This window comes from Syngnathus leptorhynchus, chromosome 13 (assembly GCF_054491065.1).
Source record: "Syngnathus leptorhynchus isolate UIUO chromosome 13, UIUO_Slep, whole genome shotgun sequence".
NCBI classification, from domain to species: domain Eukaryota; kingdom Metazoa; phylum Chordata; class Actinopteri; order Syngnathiformes; family Syngnathidae; genus Syngnathus; species Syngnathus leptorhynchus.
In genome coordinates this window covers 5,238,560-5,260,572 of record NC_141207.1, presented here as the reverse complement: position 1 = coordinate 5,260,572, position 22,013 = coordinate 5,238,560, and the positions used below count along the sequence as shown (strand labels likewise).

The 22,013-nt window shown below is 40.9% G+C and overlaps 1 protein-coding gene across 2 annotated transcripts in view; it reads right to left on the bottom strand.

Moving 5' to 3' along the window:
• Nucleotides 1–7,708: 7,708 nt before the first annotated feature.
• The window catches only part of cacna1ea (calcium channel, voltage-dependent, R type, alpha 1E subunit a), a 48,953-nt gene continuing 34,648 nt past the window's right edge, over nucleotides 7,709–22,013 (bottom strand). Inside the window, exons 22-49 of one of the 2 annotated variants that reach the window (XM_085928856.1) lie at nucleotides 19,296–20,093; nucleotides 18,989–19,197; nucleotides 18,806–18,917; nucleotides 18,605–18,734; nucleotides 18,180–18,239; nucleotides 17,749–17,855; nucleotides 17,567–17,578; nucleotides 17,383–17,479; nucleotides 17,154–17,314; nucleotides 16,545–16,682; nucleotides 15,791–15,992; nucleotides 15,061–15,225; nucleotides 14,583–14,693; nucleotides 14,438–14,518; nucleotides 14,180–14,365; nucleotides 13,915–14,006; nucleotides 13,120–13,294; nucleotides 12,910–13,037; nucleotides 11,499–11,595; nucleotides 10,275–10,380; nucleotides 10,066–10,173; nucleotides 9,892–9,992; nucleotides 9,697–9,803; nucleotides 9,470–9,626; nucleotides 9,252–9,380; nucleotides 8,928–9,075; nucleotides 8,671–8,843; nucleotides 7,709–8,601 (exon numbers count right to left, since the gene is read on the bottom strand). In XM_085928856.1, the coding sequence (XP_085784982.1) occupies nucleotides 8,098–8,601; nucleotides 8,671–8,843; nucleotides 8,928–9,075; nucleotides 9,252–9,380; nucleotides 9,470–9,626; nucleotides 9,697–9,803; nucleotides 9,892–9,992; nucleotides 10,066–10,173; nucleotides 10,275–10,380; nucleotides 11,499–11,595; nucleotides 12,910–13,037; nucleotides 13,120–13,294; nucleotides 13,915–14,006; nucleotides 14,180–14,365; nucleotides 14,438–14,518; nucleotides 14,583–14,693; nucleotides 15,061–15,225; nucleotides 15,791–15,992; nucleotides 16,545–16,682; nucleotides 17,154–17,314; nucleotides 17,383–17,479; nucleotides 17,567–17,578; nucleotides 17,749–17,855; nucleotides 18,180–18,239; nucleotides 18,605–18,734; nucleotides 18,806–18,917; nucleotides 18,989–19,197; nucleotides 19,296–20,093 (4,594 nt within the window). In that variant the 3' untranslated portion in view covers nucleotides 7,709–8,097. The remainder of the gene's footprint in view (nucleotides 8,602–8,670; nucleotides 8,844–8,927; nucleotides 9,076–9,251; nucleotides 9,381–9,469; nucleotides 9,627–9,696; nucleotides 9,804–9,891; nucleotides 9,993–10,065; nucleotides 10,174–10,274; nucleotides 10,381–11,498; nucleotides 11,596–12,909; nucleotides 13,038–13,119; nucleotides 13,295–13,914; nucleotides 14,007–14,179; nucleotides 14,366–14,437; nucleotides 14,519–14,582; nucleotides 14,694–15,060; nucleotides 15,226–15,790; nucleotides 15,993–16,544; nucleotides 16,683–17,153; nucleotides 17,315–17,382; nucleotides 17,480–17,566; nucleotides 17,579–17,748; nucleotides 17,856–18,179; nucleotides 18,240–18,604; nucleotides 18,735–18,805; nucleotides 18,918–18,988; nucleotides 19,198–19,295; nucleotides 20,094–22,013) is intronic. The other variant, XM_085928855.1, reaches the window with a different exon arrangement.

The following is a 22,013-nucleotide window of genomic DNA, read 5'->3' as shown; positions in this document are numbered from 1 at the left end:
TAAATGAAATAAATAAACGATTATTTAAATTTTAGGACTAGTAATATTGTCTTACCAAGTAACCAGGAATCCCAATGACGCCTCTGACACCTTTATTCCCCTGTTTACAAAAATTTTAAGATTATAAAAATGAATCAAATCACTGCAAAAAAAAAAAAAGTGTGTAGTGGATATAATTCTTCAACCTTGTCTCCTTTTCTTCCTCTCTTGCCTGGTGGTCCAGGCTTCCCCTCATAACCCTGAAGGCCATGAAAGCACATCGTTAGTCAGCGAAACACTGATGTATCATCATCATATGCAGATCTCAGGTTAATCAAGATGTTCCCCCTTATTGTAAGGACTCGTTGAACACTGGAAGTTCTAGATATTCTTACCCACTCACCCGGCTCCCCTTTGTTGCCTTTATCTCCATTGTAGCCTTGTGGTCCCTAAAGTACCAAGCATGAAAAACATTTAAAAGAAAAATCTCAAATTCAACTTGAGAAATAACACTGACTTGACCATTTTCACAACAATAATCTCATTTAATAGTTCAGGAGAGGTACCTGTTCTCCAGGCAAGCCCGGGGGTCCTGGCTCTGCATTCTCCCCAGGAGTCCCATCATTGCCTGGTCGGCCTTGTGGCCCTGGCATACCTTGTGGCCCAGGTACACCCTATGGTACAACGTATAAAATATAACAGAGGTTGTCAATTGAAAAGATTATTTTGATCTAAGTTAAAGCGGTACCTACAATTTTCCCGCAAATTCCTTTCCGGCCTTGCTTCCCGAGATTTCCAGGCAACCCCTTGGAGACAAAATTAGGTACATTTTGAATTTTGGTAGCTCTGTTCTATGACTATTTAGTTTACTGGCATTGAAAAAAACAGAAGTGAATTAGACCGTGTTTAAAACAACACAACTTTCTCTTAGGAATGTCTGTTACCTTAATGATAATACGCGTTTTTGTGGATGAGTAGATAGATACAACTATTAAAACCAAAACTCCCAACTGACTGACAAACTAAATAATAATAATAATAATAATAATATGACTATATAAGAAAACCTACTTCTTATATGGCCACTTACAATTGGTCCCACATTTCCACGAGGTCCAGGAGGTCCTGGAGGCCCCTTGAGTTTCTGACGTTTAAAAACAAAAAAACCCATATATAATTAAAATAAACATATTATTATTAACATCTTGTTTTAGTTTCTCAAATCATGAGCATGAAGAAATCATCTGAATGTAGATTTTTTTCAGGGAACTATGAGGAAATGAGACAAAAAGAACTGTTATTCTTCCAGTCGGGATTAAAATAAGTAGGTCATCCAGAGCAAACTCAACAAAGACAGTTTTAATACCTCCCACTCCTCCTCAGATGTCTCAACTAGAACAATAGTGGACATGCCAGGTGGACCAATGGGCCCCATAACTCCAGTCTGTCCAGTTCTTCCCATCATGCCTAGATTACCCTAAGAGGGAAAAAAAAAACATTATTGATATTGAAAATCTACTTTTTTAATTTCCATAACATCTATACTGTGTTAAGTGTAAAGTATTTCATGGTCTCCAGTCAATAAAATGGCAGTAGGGCACATACATATATTGACTGATGATCTAACCCTTCACATACTTTGTCTCCTTTTGGACCTGGAAGTCCTGTCAGACCTGGTGGACCAGGCAGGCCCTGCGGAGGAAAACATTAGAGTTAATAGATGAGTGATAATTATTATTTGTAATTGCGATAAAACATATTAACATTATCTGTGTTATTATTATTATTATTATTATTAATTTTATATGAAATACATAAACATAACATACATGCAAAATATACAGTCATTACTATTAGTTTTTATGTACATTAAAAAGTGTACATTATTGTATTATACTGTATTATTTGTACTGATTTTATATTGTTTTTATACTAAGGTTAAATACCATATTTAGCCATAAGAGGGAGCCATATACTATCACTCTCTGTCTCTCCGGAATATTCAGAATTAAAATCAAAGGATAAAAAATATTTAATCACCATTTGACCTTGAGTCCCTGGTCTTACGTGTTGAGGACGATTGCTAATTGTTGTAGGAGTATTCCGTGGTAATACACGCTCTAATTGGAAGGATTCTGCAGGACCAAACGTAGTAAAATTGCCAGTTGATTGTGGCTCATGTTCCTCAGGGAGTTGAAGGTTATTTGGGCCCTCTTCCTCCTGCTTCTCCACTCCCAAGTCTTCATCATTTTCATTGCTGTCAGTTCCAGGAAGCTCTTTGGATCTTTGTTCTGTTTCCAGCTTGCTTCTACTTCCTGCTTCTTTTCTGGGAGTCTGAGTAGACTCATTTAGATTTGGCACTTGTACATGAAAATGCTCCTCCGTTTTTCTCTCAGAAGATATTTCTCCTTCTGCTCTGAAGACCAAAACAGTGGAGACTTGCGGTTCCTCTGTTGTAGGTGCTGATTCTCCAGGTTGGGTTGATAAATGGCTGCTGGTAGCCACATTCCAAAAGTTCTCAGTGGTGTCTCTCACTTGCGTATAGCTCTCTGAACTTGTCCATTCTGAAGCCGGACCTGAAACTGTAGGCTGCTCAGACTGAACGTGAGGACTTGAAATAGTAGTTTCAACATTTCCCAAAAGTAATGTGTCCTCCTCAAGTGCAGCTGAAGGAAAATGAGCTTGAGTTAAATCCTGATTGGGTAAAAGTGTTGGTGTCCATAGGGGTTGCATGAATGAAGCATCCGGTTCATTATCTCCATCTTGCTTTTGCAGAAGTTTCAGTTTGCTTGTTCCTGGATTTGTTGGAGTCATCTCAGTGGATTTAACATGTTTATACACGCCTTCAGAATTTTGAGCTCCAGATGATAGCTGGTTGATGTGAGATGATAGAGTAGTCACCTTCTGAGGAAAAATGGATAAAAACAAACAAAACAGTACAATTGAAATAGGCTCGATCATTCCAAAATCATCCCACTCATTTAAAATGAGGTTTTTAATGTTGCAATTAGGATAACATGAAAATGACAACTTTATGAATATTACCACACCATACAGAGGGTCTTTTCATGTACCGTGAGGAGAAAAAAAAAATGCTGTGATGGGCTTGCATGCACATACAGTCCATTCTCTCCCAGAATGTCAAATTTGCCAGGAATAAACAACTTTACAGACAGACAGACAGACAGACAGACAGGCGCTGTGCCATCTCAAACATATCCAGACACACATAGATGATGATTATGAAGTAATGTCGCTCTGCACTAACATGTCATGAGTACACAGCACAAAGTACACTCACAGGCACACATCGTTTTTAGACGCACACCTATCGTTGTATTGCCCAATAAGTGGCGGATTGAATTTTACGGCTCACCTGTGTGCCTGTTAAAGGAGAGCAACTGTGGTCGTCATGGAGACAGTCCCCTTTGACCACTGTTGGAACTTCCAGTGTATGAATGATCTGCTGAATGCTCCCCTGAACGCACTATAAAATACAGCAAGTGAACTAAAATACCCTTTTTGAGTTAGTTTCAAGTCACAGCAACCATATATAAGATTTTGTCACAATATCATCCTCTGTGTGTTAGTCGCTAAGTAATTTTAAAAAATTTGATATTAACTCCATGCACAGTTGTCAATGGAATTATTCAGAATATTTACATTTTTATGAATCATTTCTCCCTACCTCATTTTATTATTTGTATACAGGAACTGCATACAAAGATAAGTGTAATTCATAAGGCTTTGAATTAGTTTCCATATGAGGAAAGAAAAAGTTAATAGCATATTTTTTGTAGATCATTGAAACAAATACAGTTGTAATAAATGCAGAAAATGCTGTAATAGAAAGAGGATGGACTTACAAAGGTCAGCAACAGTAGCATCAATGCCTTCATGGCTTCTGATGGAGGCTCCCTAGGAGCAGGTCCGACTTATAGCTTGGCTCACTAGCGCTCCATGTGGTAGCCCTCGGTATGACACAAACACAGATACACGAGTTACCAAACAATCCAAATTCAGAACACCACCCAAGTACACACTTCTGCATATGCTTCAAATCTTATTATTATTTATGTCCCAGCCAGGTTCACTCAAGTGGAAAAACTTATTTATCATCGGCCCTAGCTTTATATTTTTGGTGGTGCAAAACATCCTTGAGGTGTGTGCCAGCTTTTGATGAGAGGAGTAATCAGACTTAAGTCACAATCTGTAATGAGATGATCCAGTCACATCTTATTTTTCTTGGCTCCGTATGTCTCTCCAAGGCAGAAGTAACACAAAATAGAAGAAAGTAGATGTTCAACTCAATATCTTCCAATGCCAGGTTTTATTATATGCTCATCAGTAAGTCTCCCTTTCTAGCAAAGCAAACTTTTGTTTATCAATGTCCCCGACATGACGCCTCTCTTCTTTACCACATCCATGTTTTTGGCTTTGCTTGGCATTAAACTTAACCTTGAGCCTTCCCGCATTCATCTTTTGGCTTGACAGGAAGGTCGGAGGGCGAGGACTGTGACCCAGGTGAGGAATGTTGCATGGGAATCTAAAGAGTGCGCGACTGTTGCCTCACTGTCGGCTTTAGATGGATTCAATTTACGGTAAAAGATGAATGGGTGGGGTGGGGGGGGGGGGGGTTATTTTGAGGTCTCACCCTTTCATGAGCGCTGACACCAGGGGGCCTCATATCATTTAGACGTTTTAATGAAAGTATAAATATTGAATAAGTATAGACAGAAAAGCTGTATTTTTCTATCACCCAGTAGTGTTTATTTTTCATACTTGAGACACTCTTGTTCAATAGCAGTGAGCAAAACAATTTTATTTAGCAAGGCTGTTACTGGGTCAGTAGGTCAGAGATCACTCCCGGGAGGGCAATTTGGAACTCGTTTTTCGAGCAGTTAGCATATTGTTGACAATTTATAGCTTGTAAGAACCGAAACTGCACAGGACTGCTGAAGAAAAGTGAACAGTGAAAATCAGAACGGACTATATTCCTCCAACCAGCACAGAAATCAATGTTCTTATTGCTGTATACATTTTTTTTCTTAATTTTATTTCAGTTCATGCTTTTTTTTTTTTTTTTAGAGAGGATATTTTGTTTTGAATATTACAGATTTGTCTGTGACCTGACAGACCTCAATCATTTTCTATGTATTCCTTCTCACTAGGGTTTAAGTCTGGTGATTGATTTGGCCAGTTAAATCATTTTTACTTCTTATCCCTGGATATATATTTTTTATAGTCATTGAAACTACAAGTGGTTTAATTTCTTTTCATCATCAGTTAAGATTACATCAGGAACATTGTATTAAGACACCACAGAACTGTTTTTAACTAAAAATAATGTATTACTAATACATAGGTGAGTCAGGGTTGCCATGACGATAACAGATGCCCGTCCTCTTCGCTAAACTGTTAATCTGAGGTAACAATTATGAAATATAGTGATTCACCTCATCAGCAGTATAGCGAGTGTTGATTTGACTTTCCCCATGCAGAAGTGTTTCGCACATCAATGCAAGCTTCATCACTAAGCTAACACATTCTAACGGCATTAGCACAGCGCTTGGAAACATTCAATGTCAAAGTTCACGGGAGAATCTCGAGGTAAGGCCTTTTGACTTGCACATCGTGGAAAGAAATGGCGGCCTGTTTGAACGCACGTCCCTGCTGTTAGTGATGACATGACAAGCAGAAGTAGACAGTAGCTAAAAAAATGAAAACATGAAAATACAACTGTACACAACTGCTTTTACTCTAGTCAGATCATTCATACATGAGGTATGTTTTCAGAAAAATAGTTCATTTTAAGAATAAAATCATTCATTCTCTTGATTTAATTGTATTATTTATAATTATAATAAAAAACAAAATGCTTAGAAAAAGAAATAAAAGAGAATAATGATGATCATTTAAACACACTCAAAGTAAGACGAGCGTCGTGGCTGAACTCAAATATGAACAAGTATTTTATTTTGTACACTCTATACAACAAATTCAAGAGAAAACCTCTCTCGTCAAGGAAATTCTGGCTTGAGAGGCAACTGTTTTAGGGTGAATGTTCTCAGGCACAGATGAGGCTGTTATGTATACACCAACATTAAGGCTATGTGCACAAATACGCGGGTATTTCTTTATCGTTTGTTTTCCCCACACAAAAGAATAAAAAAAAAAAAAAAACTACTACTACTAATAATAATGCAACTGCCCATATAAACACATTCTCAAGCTTTTAACCTGTGTAACATCGAAGACCATTTGGGGCAATTAAAACCTCAGATAAAAGTTTTTCACACACAAAAACAAAAAAATGCATTCTTGGGCTGTCATGAGCATGCCATAAGCAGCAGGTGGCACATTAAGCATAAACTCGGAGGCCACTTGTGCCAATTAGATGGCTGAAGATGAGTCATTCCCGAAGAAGGCACCGTAACAACAGCAAATCATGCAACCGGCGTGCTAAAGCAACAGATGGCGCCAATAATCCAGGGCAATTTTCGCCAATTGTCTTGTAAAAAGCAGAAAATTGACAAATATTGACAAATAATATATGAAAAAAAAATACCCGCAGTCTGTGTGGACATGACCCAAGGTTAAGTGGTCAGCTGTTTGCTGTGCTAGCTTATAATGTACCCTAGCATGTGTGCGGCACGAAATGTACGATTACTTTTCAATTCAAGACATTAAGTTTGGGGACTCTCCTTCTGGCAAAGTCCCATGTTCACATTTCAGATACAAATTCAAGTTATAGTGACCACTAGAGAACGTGATAATAAATACACAGCCCCCCCCCCCAAACAACCCAAATGTTTTTGCCAGCATGAATACATAAGTGATACTATCTTCACCATGGACGTACAAATAAACGACAAAACACATTTGCATGACCAGCTGGGATTCCTCTCAAATGCTTTTGCAACAGATGTAAGATGCACTGTTGTCATCTTAATGATGGAAGAAGGCAACGACCTTGAAATAAGAAAGAAAACACCCTGGGCTCTATGTACAAGATCAAGATGGCTTTACGGGTTGATATGGTTGAATACATCAGATTCCAGAAAAAAGAAAAAAAAAAAAAACATTCTGCACAGCTTTACTGGCTATCACTTTACACCTCATTCATTCCTGGCTTGAAAATGCACAAACATGAACCTTGTTTGTGTGAATAGCACATTTGGCATGATCCATCCACATATTTTGATGTCCTTATTCATGATGAGACAGAAAAAAAAAAGGAGCTTGGTTACATTTCCATCTACAAGAGTAATTCAGTGTCATGGTGAATTGTATTTTTAATTGTTTTTCTTTCTGCGTTCTTGTGTCCAAATATTGCTTCACGTAAAACTCGTCGATGGCGCTAAAAAGGTGGACTGCTGCTCGAAACGATAAAAATGACTTGCTTCATTAACCTTAACAGTACATGAATATTCAGCAGAAGAACACACGGTTGACCATCTAACACTTAGATCTCTGTACCAGCTGTCCGTGGTGTCCTTGAGCGAGACACCGATGTTCTGCTCCTCAGGTGTTCACTAGCAATGAGCTAAATGCTGCAATGGACACTTTGAGGAACAAATATTAAAATGTCGATTCAACAGACTCATTACGGGGAAAGCCTCATTCTCACTTTACTTGTTCCAGTATAAACAATTGCCATAGATTGCTCAATACAACATGCTCCTTTTGAGCTAGCTAGTGGACGTTAAGCTAACTTATATGCCCCGTTATTTTCGAAGAGACCAACATGGCTGCCATGTCTTTCCATTTATTGTTTTGATACCTCTGCCAACACGACTGCCGCAGGACACGTTTTTTTTTCACCTGCTCAAGTCCGTGTCAGTTAAATTGAGTATCCATAATACCGTGTACCAAATGTACTGGTGGCCAATGGTTTTTACCATTAAATCCAGCTCTGTGATTTAAACTGGTTGAACTTGCCTGCTCTAGGCACAACAAGAAGAGACAGACGACAAACGATGCTGATAAATGGCAGTGGTGTTTTGTACCGCCTGTAATGCTACCGATAGTGACAAAAGTTGTCGCAAAGCAGTTCAAGGCGAGCGGTGGCGCCGCTACGTGGTTCGCTCCACCTGTAAATGGACTTCTTGTTTATTTTTAGCAGCGATCGTCATCGTCCGTGTCACTCAGCAGCTCGCTGTCCGGGCTGGTCTGCGTCAAGTTCTTCCGGAAATGTCCATTGGGGACCTGCCAGGAGTGTCTGAGCTGAGGGGCGGAGTTAATGGCATTGGCACGTCCCAAGCTGGTTGCAACGGCACTCTCAAAAGTCAGATGTTCTTGCCTTTCGCCCGTCTGACTTACCCTGGGGTCCTGGTGAAACGGGAGGTAAGGCTCTGAGATGTAACGGTGAGGAGACGGATGGTTCGGGCCGGATGCCTGACACGAGGAAGACTGAGCCTTCTTGGAAGAGGCCGGGTTGTCTGAATGCTGGGTGCGTCCCGTGGAGGGGTCCGCCAGCGATTTGGTGGGTTGCTCTCGGCACACCAGGGGGGAGTACGAAATGTGAGGACGAGGGCGGGAAGGTGTCTGAGGGAGCTGGCGCCGATTACGAGGGGTGTCGGACTCAGGGGCCAAATGGGCGGGACTACTTGTTGTGTTGACCTGTACACCGAAACTCAAGTTGATTTCAAACCCCTTTAAGACCCAAACCGTGTCTTGAAATACTTTTACCTGTCTCTGCAAGGAGTGCGGGCGTCCTTCTTTAGGCGAGAGGGATCGTCGCCTCTCGTACGACGGATCTCGGCTTCGCTCTTCCGAGTTACAGCGGGACACGTCCGGAGACAGTAGGTGGCGTCGTTCTTTAGACCGCCCCCGCTCATGACTACTTTGACTGATTCTAGGGCCTGCGAGTGGAGTTAAATTGGGATGTTGATATCAGTTATTGATTCCAAAATGATACAATAACTTGATACATTTGAAAATACGACCTCTATAACTCTTTTGTCGAAGTCGGAACGTGTTGTCGGGGCTGACTCTCTCCAGGGAATGTTGTTCTTGCCACAGGCGATTCACACATTGGTCTCCGATGGTGGAAAAGGAGCGCTTCATCAGCTTTCTGTCTGCTGACATTCCAGGCTGAAATGATATAGCAAAAAAAAAATAATAGCATATTGACTTTTCTAATAAATCTGCAAACTGAATTCCTAATTTCTGAATAACCCCTGATGGAAAAGTTGCTTGTTGTTTATCGTAAAATGCTGCAATATAACAGAGACGTGAAAATATATGTTTCTGAATCTTCTCTTTCCTACCTGCGGCTCCACGGCCAGTCTGGGCATGGAGGACGCCCTGATGGATGATGTGCGCTGAGGCGACCTGACAACTAACAGCCCTTCCCTTGACTGTTGTGCCACTTGATTATACTCTACGACGTCGGGCACCTACGCCGATGTCACGGAAAAGACAATTTTATTTTTAAAATATTTGTTTATCACATTTCAAACACTATATGAATATATATAGTCGTCACCAGAGTGTCTAAATGATGATGGTGGTGGTGAGGCAAATGATAAGGAGGATAGGGTGGGTAGTAATCATTCTCCTCTTCCTCTCTGGAGCGAGGCCGCGGCTGAAGGAACATATCTTGCGGGGAGATAGGGCTGAGGGCCACAAAGCCTCCTTTAGTGCTGGAGGGGACACATAGAAATGATATGACAAAAGAAGAGATTGCAGCTGGATTGAATGAAACATATTTACAGAGCTGATCCTGCACTATGGCCGAGGAAGGACAGTGATTTGGCATTGCATATGATCTCCTGGGGCAAGGAGGAAGCGTCCATACGCTGGAACATTGGAGCGTGTTTCTGTGTGGAAGAGAAGAGGAAAGTGAAAGATTGACTCGCTGTAACAAAATAAATGAGAGGATTAAAAAAACACAGAAGTAAAATGTACTTGTTCCTCCAACTGTTGTCGTAGCTTCTTGGCTTTGCTCTGCTTGTAGTAGTCCATGATCATCATGGCTGCGTAGATCTTTCCTATGGTCATGTCACTAGCTGAGAAAATGGAAAAAAGAAAAGGATGGCTAACTCTTAGCACATTTATTTTCACAACATATTAAAATGTCACCTTTGTTAATAGGAACCAGAAGGTCCAGCATTTTCTGAGAGAGGTGAGGCCAGATGACACTGATTTCCTTCTGAAGGTCCAAATCCAACTGATTTCGATCTTCTCCTCCTGTGGATACAAGCAGCGATGAGATTGCATATTTAATACAGAGCAACAATTCAATTGCAAAAAAAAAAAAAAAAAAAAGAATGCAACACTTTTCTCCTGACCTCCAGCTAGCTTGACCTCTAGAGCAGTACGGATGAGAGCCATGAGGGTGGAGGTAAAGTGGACAGACATGTCCTCATCCACAGGCATGTTCATCAAGACGAGTCTCTGGGGGTTGGAGAGACATGCTGGATCATAATCAGCAAAAATCACTCACAAAAACAACATTCAATGTATTTATTTGAAAAAGCCCGTAAGCCTGGAATGAATGAATTTATAAGTGTTCAGAAGTGCTGAGATGGCAAAGGACCAAGTGTAAAAAAATCATAGGATGTGAAATTTACATTTACAAAATGAAACTTAAAATGAGATTTTTTTTAAATTATTGTTATCATCTGAAAAAAGTCACCACAGCCATTCCAGGATTTCAAAAAGCATCAAATACGAGTCCACTCACCAGCCACAATACTAGCTCCACTTTTCAGATTCAACTGATCAAAAACTTTTCTTAGGACAACAGCAAATTCTGACTGACACCGTCAGACGTATTAATTTTTTTTGTGATTGGTGTGTAATTTATTATTATTATCGTGCATTCACTTGTTGGATTGGGAAGAAATTCAAAACAACTCTCAGTCAAATGTAACAATCAACTTTGTTGAATTAATCTCTTTGACTGTGTCAATCAAAACAGAATATTATTATATAATGTGATAAATGATTACTTGATAAAATTTGACTATCAAGGTGCAACTAATGTTGTGGCAACGTTACGTACACATGCACACTGACGCAATGCACATTGTGACAGGAGGCACATGCACATAGGATATGAAAGAAAAAAAGATGGATGCATGTGGATGTTTGGCAACTCCCTTGAAAAAAATAAATAAAATTAAAACAGCCACTGACAGCAAATAAAAAAAAATATGGTACACACATCCTGATAGTACGGAAGAGGATTAGGGCCAGTGAAGAAAAAAAAAGGAGGGTGACAGGTTTCTGACTTTTTACCTCTCAGAATTCTGACTTTAAAGTGAGAATTCCCACTTTAAAGTCAGATTTCTGACTTTAAAGTCATGTCTCGTAAAAAATGTATAAAATCAGAATGTGTGTATTTTACTGTATGTGTCAGCCAAAAAGCAACAACAAAAAAAACAATGAACAAACACGACTGCTTCAAATGATACAGCGTCATAAATGCTTTGGAAGCAAATTAAAACAAAGAATTTGATGTTGAACAGCGCTACCCCTTCAGATACATGAACAGCCTCTTTCGGGTCTACCTTATAAGCCACCTTGGATGGGCATTTCTTGCCAAGGCCAAGAGGTGGCGACATGTTGGTCAACATCTCATACATGTCAGTGTAATGGATGCGACCACTGTGGGCGCCGGGTAGTCGAGACAATGTGATGGAAGGAGAGGAAATGGGGAGGGGGGGGGGGGGGTGTAAATAAAAATAAAAAGGGGAAATAACAGAATGGTGGAGAAAGAGGAGAGAAGATTATTCCAGTGCATCACATAAGAGGAAAAATAGGTTGCATTATTTCTATGCTGATATGATGAGGGCATAGAAATTTCAGAAAGGTGGAGGGGAATATCTTAGAATGAGCAAAGAAATGACAGTCTGGGTCTGGCGCAAACCACATACGCTGCATGCGAGTATGCGAGAGCTTTCTATCAGACCCACAAGGCAGAAAGAGACGGGCCTCCCATAATTGGCCTCACATTTCAGTTAACTTTCCACTATTAGAAATTTCATGTAAATGCTGAGAGATGATCTGGAGTTATATGAAGACTTCATGAGTTTTATCCCAAACCATAAAGTATGTATTTCAAATCAACTCCCCTCACTGAAATGAATTGAAATGATATGAATCCGTTCCATTGGATGTTTTGTAAGTTTTTGGCTTACCTGTGTGTTTCTTTGTCAATTTTTACTACTTGTCTTAAAACACATTTTCATTCTTTAGCTTTTGATCCCTGTATGAAATGCATGTCATCTCTCCGCATTCACACATTATGTCCATGTAAGGATGGGAAGCCCCGCCCCCTTAGTGCCCTGACACTGTACTATCATCCTCCTTTGCCCATTACATCAGAAAAAGGCACTCTAAAAGAGTCAAGCAAGGTGGTGACATCCAATAAAGACAAAAGAAGAAGAGGGGAAAGGAAGAAGTCCGCAAGGGTCCCACGCGGCGGAGGCTGAGTGGAGTTTTTGTTGTTTTGTTTGGGGGGGGGGGAGAGAGCAAACCTTGCATGCCACCCTGTGGGGGCAGTTCTTCCCAAATCCCAGGGGAGGTGAGATAGAGTGCACAACTTTGTACATCTCCTTATAATGGATCCTACCACTGGAAAGAACATAGGAGTTTTTAGTTTGGGGTCACAGGCCACAGGAAGGGTGACGGACCTTTCGTGGAGTGTTGAAACACATTTTTAAAACCCTCACTGGACACTTCATTAGGTACACAGCAGCAAACCAGAATACAGTAAGTGAGTTTTCAGAGAATTAAGAAAAATAGGTTTCCTCTCAAAAACTAATAATAGGTTCACTGTACCTAATGAAGTGACCCGATCCCCAAAATGTTCCTTCATGATATCACATTTCACCTATTTTATAAAGTACTTGAAATTTGATAACGTATATGTTAGGACAATAAAACGATACGGTTGAACAAAGACCGAGGGACACTGACCAGGCAGCCCGATCGTACTCCCCCCAGATTCGGACAAACTCGTCCAAGTGGTGAGGACCCAGAATGGACGAGTCTCGAGTCAAGTATTCAAAGTTATCCATGATCACAGCCACAAACAAGTTCAGCATCTGGACAGAAAGATTGATGATATTTTTTTTGAATGCTGTTGCATGTTGGGTACTGAAGAAATTGTTTGTTTTCTATTCTCACCAGGAAGGAGCTGAAGAAGATGAATGACACAAAATAGAAGTAAGCAAAATCAGAGCCGCAGCCTCCCTCCTGCTTAGTGTTTAGTACAGGTAAGAGATTGGAGGGGTCCGCTTCACACTGCTGCCCGCCAAGACAGGACAACATGATCTCCTGCCAAGACTCCCCTGTGGCACTCCTGCAAAAAACAAATATTTATTTTTTTTCCACTACATTTGTTGCACCACTTTCTTCCCTCAGTTTCCCATACAACACTTAAGGAGTTAAGTGTTTCACAGCAGCTTCCATCAGCTTCTGACAACAAGTGGCCCTTGGGGTACTTTAAGAAGCTTAGCATTACCATTGTAACCTAGCAACATCATCCCAACAACATTGAAGCATCACAGTGGAGCAGTAAATGCAAACCAGAGGGTGACACAGCAGGCACAGCGTCGAATGTCATTTCCCATCTTGGACCCGTTCCCAGATTGTGTCGCATTCACAATCTAAATGGTGTGTAATGTCAAGAATGTTTAAAAAAAAAAAAAAAAAAAAATAAAAAAAAAAAAAAAAATATATATATATATATATATATATATATATATATATATATATATATATATATATATATATATATATATATATATATATATATATATATATAAAACACTCTAAAACATTCCCATAAAAAAATAATTATATCCATCAAATGTGTTCTATATTTCACCTTTCCGCCCCATATTTAAAAGCATGATTTGAGAAGTAGTCTGACGAAAATAAAACCAATGTTTACATTTCGAGGACGACTGTGCCATATACCTGAAGAGCAACATCAGAGCGCCAGAGAAGCTCTTGAAGTTGTTGTGCTGGTTGATGTGGGTCTCCTCGTTCAGCTTAATGTTGCCAAAAACCTGACAGACATTAACAAGGGACAGTTAGTCATTCTGTTTTTGCAAAATTACTCTTGAATGCCATTTATTTATTTATTTATTTATTTATTTATTGGTATAAATATTATAGCTCAGCACTGGCTCAGTCCACTTTGGATCCAATTTGGGTTCCACTTAAGGTAGAAGTGTCTGACCTGCATGCCAATGATGGCGTAGATGAAGAAGAGCATAGCGATGAGCAAGCAAACATAAGGCAGAGCTTTGAAGGACTGCACAAATGTCCACAGAAGGATGCGGATGGTGTAGCCTTGTCTCAGTAGCTTGATCAGACGCGCTGCTCTGAACAACTTCAGGAAACTCATGTTGAACGTATCCACAAACTGGGGGGGGGGGGGGAGTACAGTCAGAAGCAGAAGACTCCACCATCCTCCCAATTCCATTCTGGCACTCACCTGCAAGTCTACTATGATCTCGGTGATGCTGCCCAGTACGGTGATGAAGTCAAAAATGTTCCACGTGTCTCGAAAGTAATTCTGTGACGACACAAAAGACAATTGGACTCCTTTCCAGATCACCAAAATATTTGTTCCTCCTCACCAGAAAGCCAAATGCCATTATCTTGAGGACGCATTCAATGGAGAAGAGAACGGTGAAGGCTGTGTTCAGATGTTTGAGGACAGCTTCATAGGCGGGCGGGGCTGAATAATACTAAACACACACAACAAGTTTTTAAAAACACAAGCACAAGAATCTTTTGATAGCTACAGGTTGATGGAAGATTCCTCCAGAGCCCGAAATAGACACCAAGTCTCTTCACCCCTCATCTGTCGCACTATAAAAAGCACTCATTCCTCCGGCGGCGGCGGCGGCAGCCACCGTTAATGAGGTCATGCTAAATAGGAGCCCCTGGACGTTAGCGATCAATATGTAATACAGGCTGAGTCACCCCGCGTCGCTCTGTCTGAGCAGTCCGGGAGAAAAAAAAAAAAAAAAATGGAAGAAATAAATAGCAGCAAGAGAGCTCGGGAGGAAGAAGAGGGCAAAACAATGAAAGCATCACTGTCAGGATGAATACCTTCATCATGAGGACGATGGTGTTGAGAGCAATCATGGCCAGGACGGTGTACTCGAAAGACGGCGAGACCACAAAATGCCACAGGCGATACTGAAAGGTGTGCCGGTTCTGAGGCATGTAACGGGTTAGCGGCTTGGCGCTGATGGTAAAGTCGATGCACGCCCTCTAAAGTGGAAAAGAAAGAGTGGTGCATCTTGTTGATTTCCAAAAGCATCTACGGTGAGCAGAAAAAGTCTACACACCCCTGTGTATCGACGTTTTTATGTGATATATAAAAAAAAAAATGACTGAGTTAAGTCATTTATAAACTGCAACCTGGACGACTCAATTGAAAGAAAATGAAGAGAAGTAAAAATAAAGAATAATGTGGTTGCACAAATGTACACACCCTCAAAACTCAGATGTAGGTGTGTTCAGAATTAACCACATTCCAACTCATGTTAATTTGTTATTTTAATTAAATAAAGTATTATTTAAATTAAATGTTTTAATTGATTATTTATTTATCTATTATTTTTATTCATGTTTTATTCAAAAAGCTCTACCAATTATGGGTGCACTAGTAAATGACCACTATTGCTATTTCATTTTTGCTACATTTTCCAAAGGTCTGGCATTCGGTGCTGTCAAAATTGCCCACACACACCTTGTTTTTGTCTGCTGCTGTGCCAAATTACTTCTTTTCTCACACCCCATGACGGATAAATAAAATATGTCAGCCTTCTCTCACCTCATTCTTCTCCAGGCTGCACTCCTCCATCATCTTATCTCCCTGCTCCTGGAAGGTGATAATGATGAGGGCCACAAAGATGTTGACAAAAAAGAAAGGAAAGACCACAAAGTAGATGACATAGAAGATGGACATCTCCATCCTGTTGCCGTGGCTCGGGCCTCTATCCTCCTCAGTCACGTCCACCGAGTGCTGTAGGACCCTGCAGGACCACAATACGGCCCTTGTTATCATCAATATCAAATACAGACATGATTAGTAAGTCTTTCCATTTGTGAGTATTAGTCATTCTTCACCGTGGATAAAGAATATACGCCTTTAAGTAATGCAGTTTTGTCTATCTAGATGTGTTGCTCCACCGTTTGTCTTCAAATTCAATAGCCGTCATTGGTGTTGAGTTCACTGCCGCTACATCAGAGCTAAAAAAATTACTTAAATCAAATATCATAATTGGCACAACTTGTATCTAAAAAGACTCAAGAATTCAGGTCGCTTGTATCTCAACATCCCACTGTATTAAATGTTGCATCATTTTGCTAAAATGCCACAAGGTACTAATCTTCTCGTCAAAGTCATTCACCATTTAAATGTCCCCCTGGCATTTGAAGAATGATATGATTTTAAATTATGAAACAAAACCATTAAATGACCATGCTTCATTTATAATCCCTGTCAGTAAAATATAGTTCAACCTTATAAAATCTTTCTTAAATGACTTTGTTGACCAAAATGTCTGGGACAGGCAGTTACTTACTGCGGCCAGCCTTCTCCGGTGGACACGGTGAAGAGAGTCAACAGAGCCCAGATGATGTTGTCATAGTGGAACTCGTGTCTTTTCCAGTCTCGTTTCTTCACCTCTTTCTTGTCCTTCCCGTAGTCGATATAGTAACCTCTGAACGAGAGGATAGAAGAGTGAGAAAGGTATGAGGAATTTGTACTGACAAATCAAAATCAGGAATAAGCAATGTTTATGTTTACATGGGGATGCTAAATGGATCACAAATCCATTATGCTGTAGAGCATTGGTGTCAAACCCAAGGGCCGGGGGCCAAATGCGGCCCGTCACGTCATTTTATGTGGCCCGCGAGACAAATTTTGCATCGACTTTGTATCATTATTAAAAATTACAAATTGTTTTCACTTTTAAAAAAAATTGATATTGCTTGCTATTTTTATGACCATTTGTCTTTTTAAAATATTTTAACAGTTTTTACTACTCTCTGATTTCAAAAGTAGTTCTTCATCAGTGTAGAGTGACCTTTTCTCAAGAGATATTACTTGCTATACTGAAGCCTTAAGAACACGGAGCCGTTGGAAATATGCAAAAAAGGAGCAACAGAGTGAAGCGAGCGAGAGACATTACTGGCAGTCCTTCTCCGTGTCCTTGGAGCTGTCGTTGCAGTAGAAAAACTTCCCCTTGAAGAGCTGCACGGCGATGACGGCGAAGATGAACATGAACAGTTTGTACACGATCAGGATGTTGAAGACGTTTTTCAGGGACGTCACCACGCAGTCGAAAACGGCCTGCGGACAGAATTCCAACCGTTTTTTGATTCACTCAAAAAATGTCTGTAGAGAAACATCCTTCAGACCTTCAGTTTGGGAAGTCTCTTAATGGTCTTCAAGGGTCTGAGCACACGTAGTACTCTGAGCGATTTGATTGTTTTGATGTCCCTTCCTTTGTTATTTCTGTTTCAAAAGACACAGCATCACATTTTGATACAACTCATTCCTCCATATTGGCTACGTTCTCAACCTGACATGACAATTTCTTACCCCATCACATTGCTGCAGGCAGTCCCACAAGGTCACCATCCCGAGACAGAAGAGACAAGGAGAAGGTCACGCATATAAACAGTTAAGTTATGCCGCATCCGAGCACAGCAAAACGCAGCAGACGAGCACATTTGACATGAATACGTTTGGACGCTCCGGCCGGAATTAATCATGCGACTGACGTGAGGGCGAAGGCCACCAGAGCTCCCACCACCACTATGAAGTCCAGGATGTTCCACAGGTCTCGGAAGTAGGAGCCGTCGTGGAGGAGCAGACCCTGATCGATCATCTGGGGAACCAACAAGGATGTGACATTGCTCAAACGTAATTTTAGGAACACGTTTTAGGGAAAATAAACCGGGTATTTTCATTAATATGTACTGTCCCTTTTCAAATCAATAAAATAAAAAATGAATTTCTTTTATATATTTGTTGTAAGTCTAAAGGGACTGAAAACACTCATTTTATTCACTGCATATTTCTTAAGAATAATCGGTTGACTAATCGGTTATCGGAAATATCGGAATCGGTCTTAAAAAAAAATCAGTCTGTAACCTAATATTTACATTTCAAACAGTGCCCCTCATCTTTTTTCATCTGCGTGGTGACTTACCTTAATAATCATTTCAAAGGTGAAGACGCCCGTGAACACATAATCAAAATAGCGCAGAACCTAAAACACACGGATCAAATAAATTGCCATTAAAAAATAAAAACTTGTGTCACTTCATTATTAAGGAAAAGCTCATTTCAAAACTCAGACTCTCATCTTGTGCTTTGATATGAAACAATCTCTTCAAAACATAATAATAGAGACAAAGATTACAATGTAATCGTCTTTCCATTAGTTCTCAGTGGCACCATTTTATGAAACAACTTCAGGAAATGTACTTTTCCCTCATTTTTTTCGGCAATTTCAACTGCTGTGCAGATCACAAGTACCCTTGGGATTATTAAATTGTATCTCAAGATAATGACATAGATGACAAGGCATGAATTAGATTGTAAAAGTGAATTGCCATGTATGACTTCACCAACCTTGTTCCAGTCCGACGTGGTGGACACGGGGTCCTCGGCGGCGAGCGCGATGCTACTTGCGGCGATGACCAGCAAGATGGACATTTCAAAGTACCTGAGGTTCACCACGTAGTGACACGCTCGACGCACCCTGGACGGAGTTTTATTTTCTTATTGATTCCGATCAGGGTTCTGATAATCGTGTTGAGCACGAGAGCTTACGGGTTGTCTGGTTTGAAGATAAACATGCTGTCAGGCGTCACATTGTTGACCGCTTTGACGTCTTCAGCTGCCTCCTTCTCAGATTTGGAGGCGTCGGGTTCTTTGCTGTTAACTACAAAAGAGAGGAAAGACGTGCGTCAAGTCAATCAAACCTAGAAAACGTTTCGATCATCGACCAGTTACCAGTGATCGTGGAGAGCTCCATAGATGCCTCCATGTCAGGCATTTCTACGATCACGCTGGAGCTGAGTTGAGATTTATCCAAGTCTTCTTGGTTGCTTTCTTCTAAAGCAAGTGGACACACTTCTCCCTGATGGAGATCAGTTTGCTTTTGGAAATCTGTTTTGTTGTCCCCCTGGTCGGTATCTCCTCGCTCATTTTCGTCACCATGCCTGAACACGCCCACACAAACACCCCCACTAAAAAAATAACAAATCAAATCTCTCGAGAACCAAATAAACAGAATATTCACAAGACTATCTGTTCTCACCTGCTCTCCTCAGGAGTGGATTCCTCTCTCTTCTCACTCTCTACTTCCTTCTCCTCAACTTTGGTTGGAAGCCTGCTCCTCTCTCTGCTGACCGAACGACTTCCTTTCCGGGGAGACGATCCCTGACTCCTGGCGCCGTTCTGCCGACCACGCGAGGCCTTGCCGCTCCTGATCCCGTCGCCGTTGTCCGGAGGTCTGAACTTCTTCACGGCTCTGTGCTGACGATCGCCGTTCAACCTGGGGCTCCTTCGCTTGTGAGTCTCGTCCAGGTTGAGCGCTGGTATGGAATCGGGAGGATTCTCCGGAGTGATACTCAAGGGGTCCGATATCTCGGGAGGCGGCGCTGAGACAGGGGGTTCCGAGGGAACAGCTTCGGAAGGCATCTCTGTGGAAATCTGGTTCTGGGGATTTCCGAGGGGGTCCTCCTGGCACCCCACTCCTCCTGGTGGAGTAGTCTGCATCGCCTTGCGGTGCAGGGACTGGGGCCGCCCGTGTTGGGACTGGCCCGGGGAGGCGGCCGGTCCGTCTTTCTCCTCACTGGGGCCGCTGAACAAAATCTCCCGGCTGGACATCTGGCGGTGTCTCCTCAGCTGGCTGGTCCTCTGCTCCCACACGGACATGGTCATCCTCTTTCTCCTTTCTCGCCTGGACATGAAAGAGTTAGACGGGTTGAGTGGTGGGAGAGGCCGGCCGTCCCTGAGGCTGCTCTGCGCCTCCTCCAGGGAGCGGGAGTAGGTGGCTCGGCTGCGGTGGATGGCTCTTTTTCTGTACAGGTACGGCCGCCTCCTACGGCTTCCTCTGTGGACAGAAGGAGAACATGAATTTATCACACTGAGTAGCATGTTTTTGAAAAGAAGCAAAATTCAAAATGGCTAATTCAAGTTTTCACTGTTTTTGTTACTGATCCAGGTGTAAACTAATTTTGTTTGCGTTTACAGTGTCTAAAGTCAAACAGTTTTGGAGTCGTACAAATCCCAATTCGGAATGATGTCATAAGAAATAGATATGTTGGGGTTTTTTTTATTATCCGGGCTGCGAATAGTTAAATTGCACAAAACATTGACATTATAAGTGCACCAAATGTTTTTTTGCAATTGCGAAAAATAGTTTTGGGCAAATAATAAAAACAAGAATCACAAATCTAATAAATAAGCAGTTGTTCACTGTATTAAAATTTCAATGTTTTCGTCAGATATAATCCATAATCGAAAAAAATCATCCGATATTTTATTGTTTTGACTGCATTCACACATGATTTCTTACATTTACATTTGTTGCCGGAGATTGAGCAGCATTCCAAAATGGGTCGTGTTCGACTTCAAGATTTTCCTCCGAATTTTATCGATATGACAAATGATGAAAACTGACGTGCATAGCAGATGCTGTAATTGAATGCGTAAAGTAGTAACAGCAAGCCATTTAATTTCAAAATAAGATCTTTTTTTTTTTTGAAGTGAAAATTGCTGTGTGTGCTTTCAATCAACAGAAAGAGTGAAATGCAGAAAGGAGTCAGAGGCACGAAAAGAACAAAATATGTCATCCGGAGCATGAAGACAATGAGGCCGGTGCGAAATTCGAGCAGGTGTGAGTGAGACATTCAGAGAGCAGTACGTGTTACTTACTGGAACGTGGACTCTTGTGCGGTCCGTGTTATCAATGGTTGAAAACAAGACATTAGTGCTTTGGTGAGTAGAGACAAAACAGGCTCGTGGGAGACACACAGCAAAAAAAAAAAAAAAAAATGCTCATCCTCAAAAAATTATTTGAGACAAGCAAATTGAAGCAAATCGCATGTTACGAGATAAAATGACTGCTAGATGCGTTCATAATAGAATGTCCTTGTGTGTTGGCGAAGCAGCATGTGGTTTAAAAAAATACTAAAAAATATTTGTGATCATGAGGCGACATTGTTCAGTGTAATTATGACAGCAGCTGCTGTGTTCATCAAAATAATTGCTCCTATTTTTCTCAGTCATGAATGAGAAACACAACCCCAGGTGTTTCTTAAAATATTACCACAATAGCTGCTAATAAAATTGCTTAGTTGATATTTCTGATTGAGCATTTGTAAAGGAAGAATCTATTTCACCATTTTCGGGGCTGATTGATAAAAGTCAGTTGATACGACTTGGAGAAATTCATCTGAAAATATAAACTCTTCATCATTTTTGATGTGTGTCTCCACTGGAGCCAGGAGACAAACAAGATGGCCGTCGTATCTGGTCAATTAGAAAACATTCATAAACATTGAGAGCAAAACAATGATCAGAGGGCATTTTTTACACGAGAACGACAAGAACAACACAAAGATGAGTTTGTGCAACAAACACAGCAAACGTGTATCGTGTTTGAAAAGTTTTTGCCACAAAGCATCTGGATGCAACTGTCATAGTGACCACCACCTCCAAGCATAGACGAGGTCATGCTTGGCCAATTTATTACATAAATTAAGGCAGAAAAACCAAATTCCCAAAGTGCACGCCATTCAAAATCCGACATCTCAGCAAGTGTGTCGCAATTTACGATTTTCTTCCAATTATCATGCCAACCAAATACATGCAGAGAATTTATCTTCAGCCTCCATCCGACATGCCGCAATTTTTTTATGGCTTGCCCGCCATGCAAGTTGCTTCAAGGTTAGCGGTGCAGCGGCTACTGAAATGAGATAAAGTTCAGAGCCTCCTGCATGCATACAGATATCGGCATATTGCCGTGTTC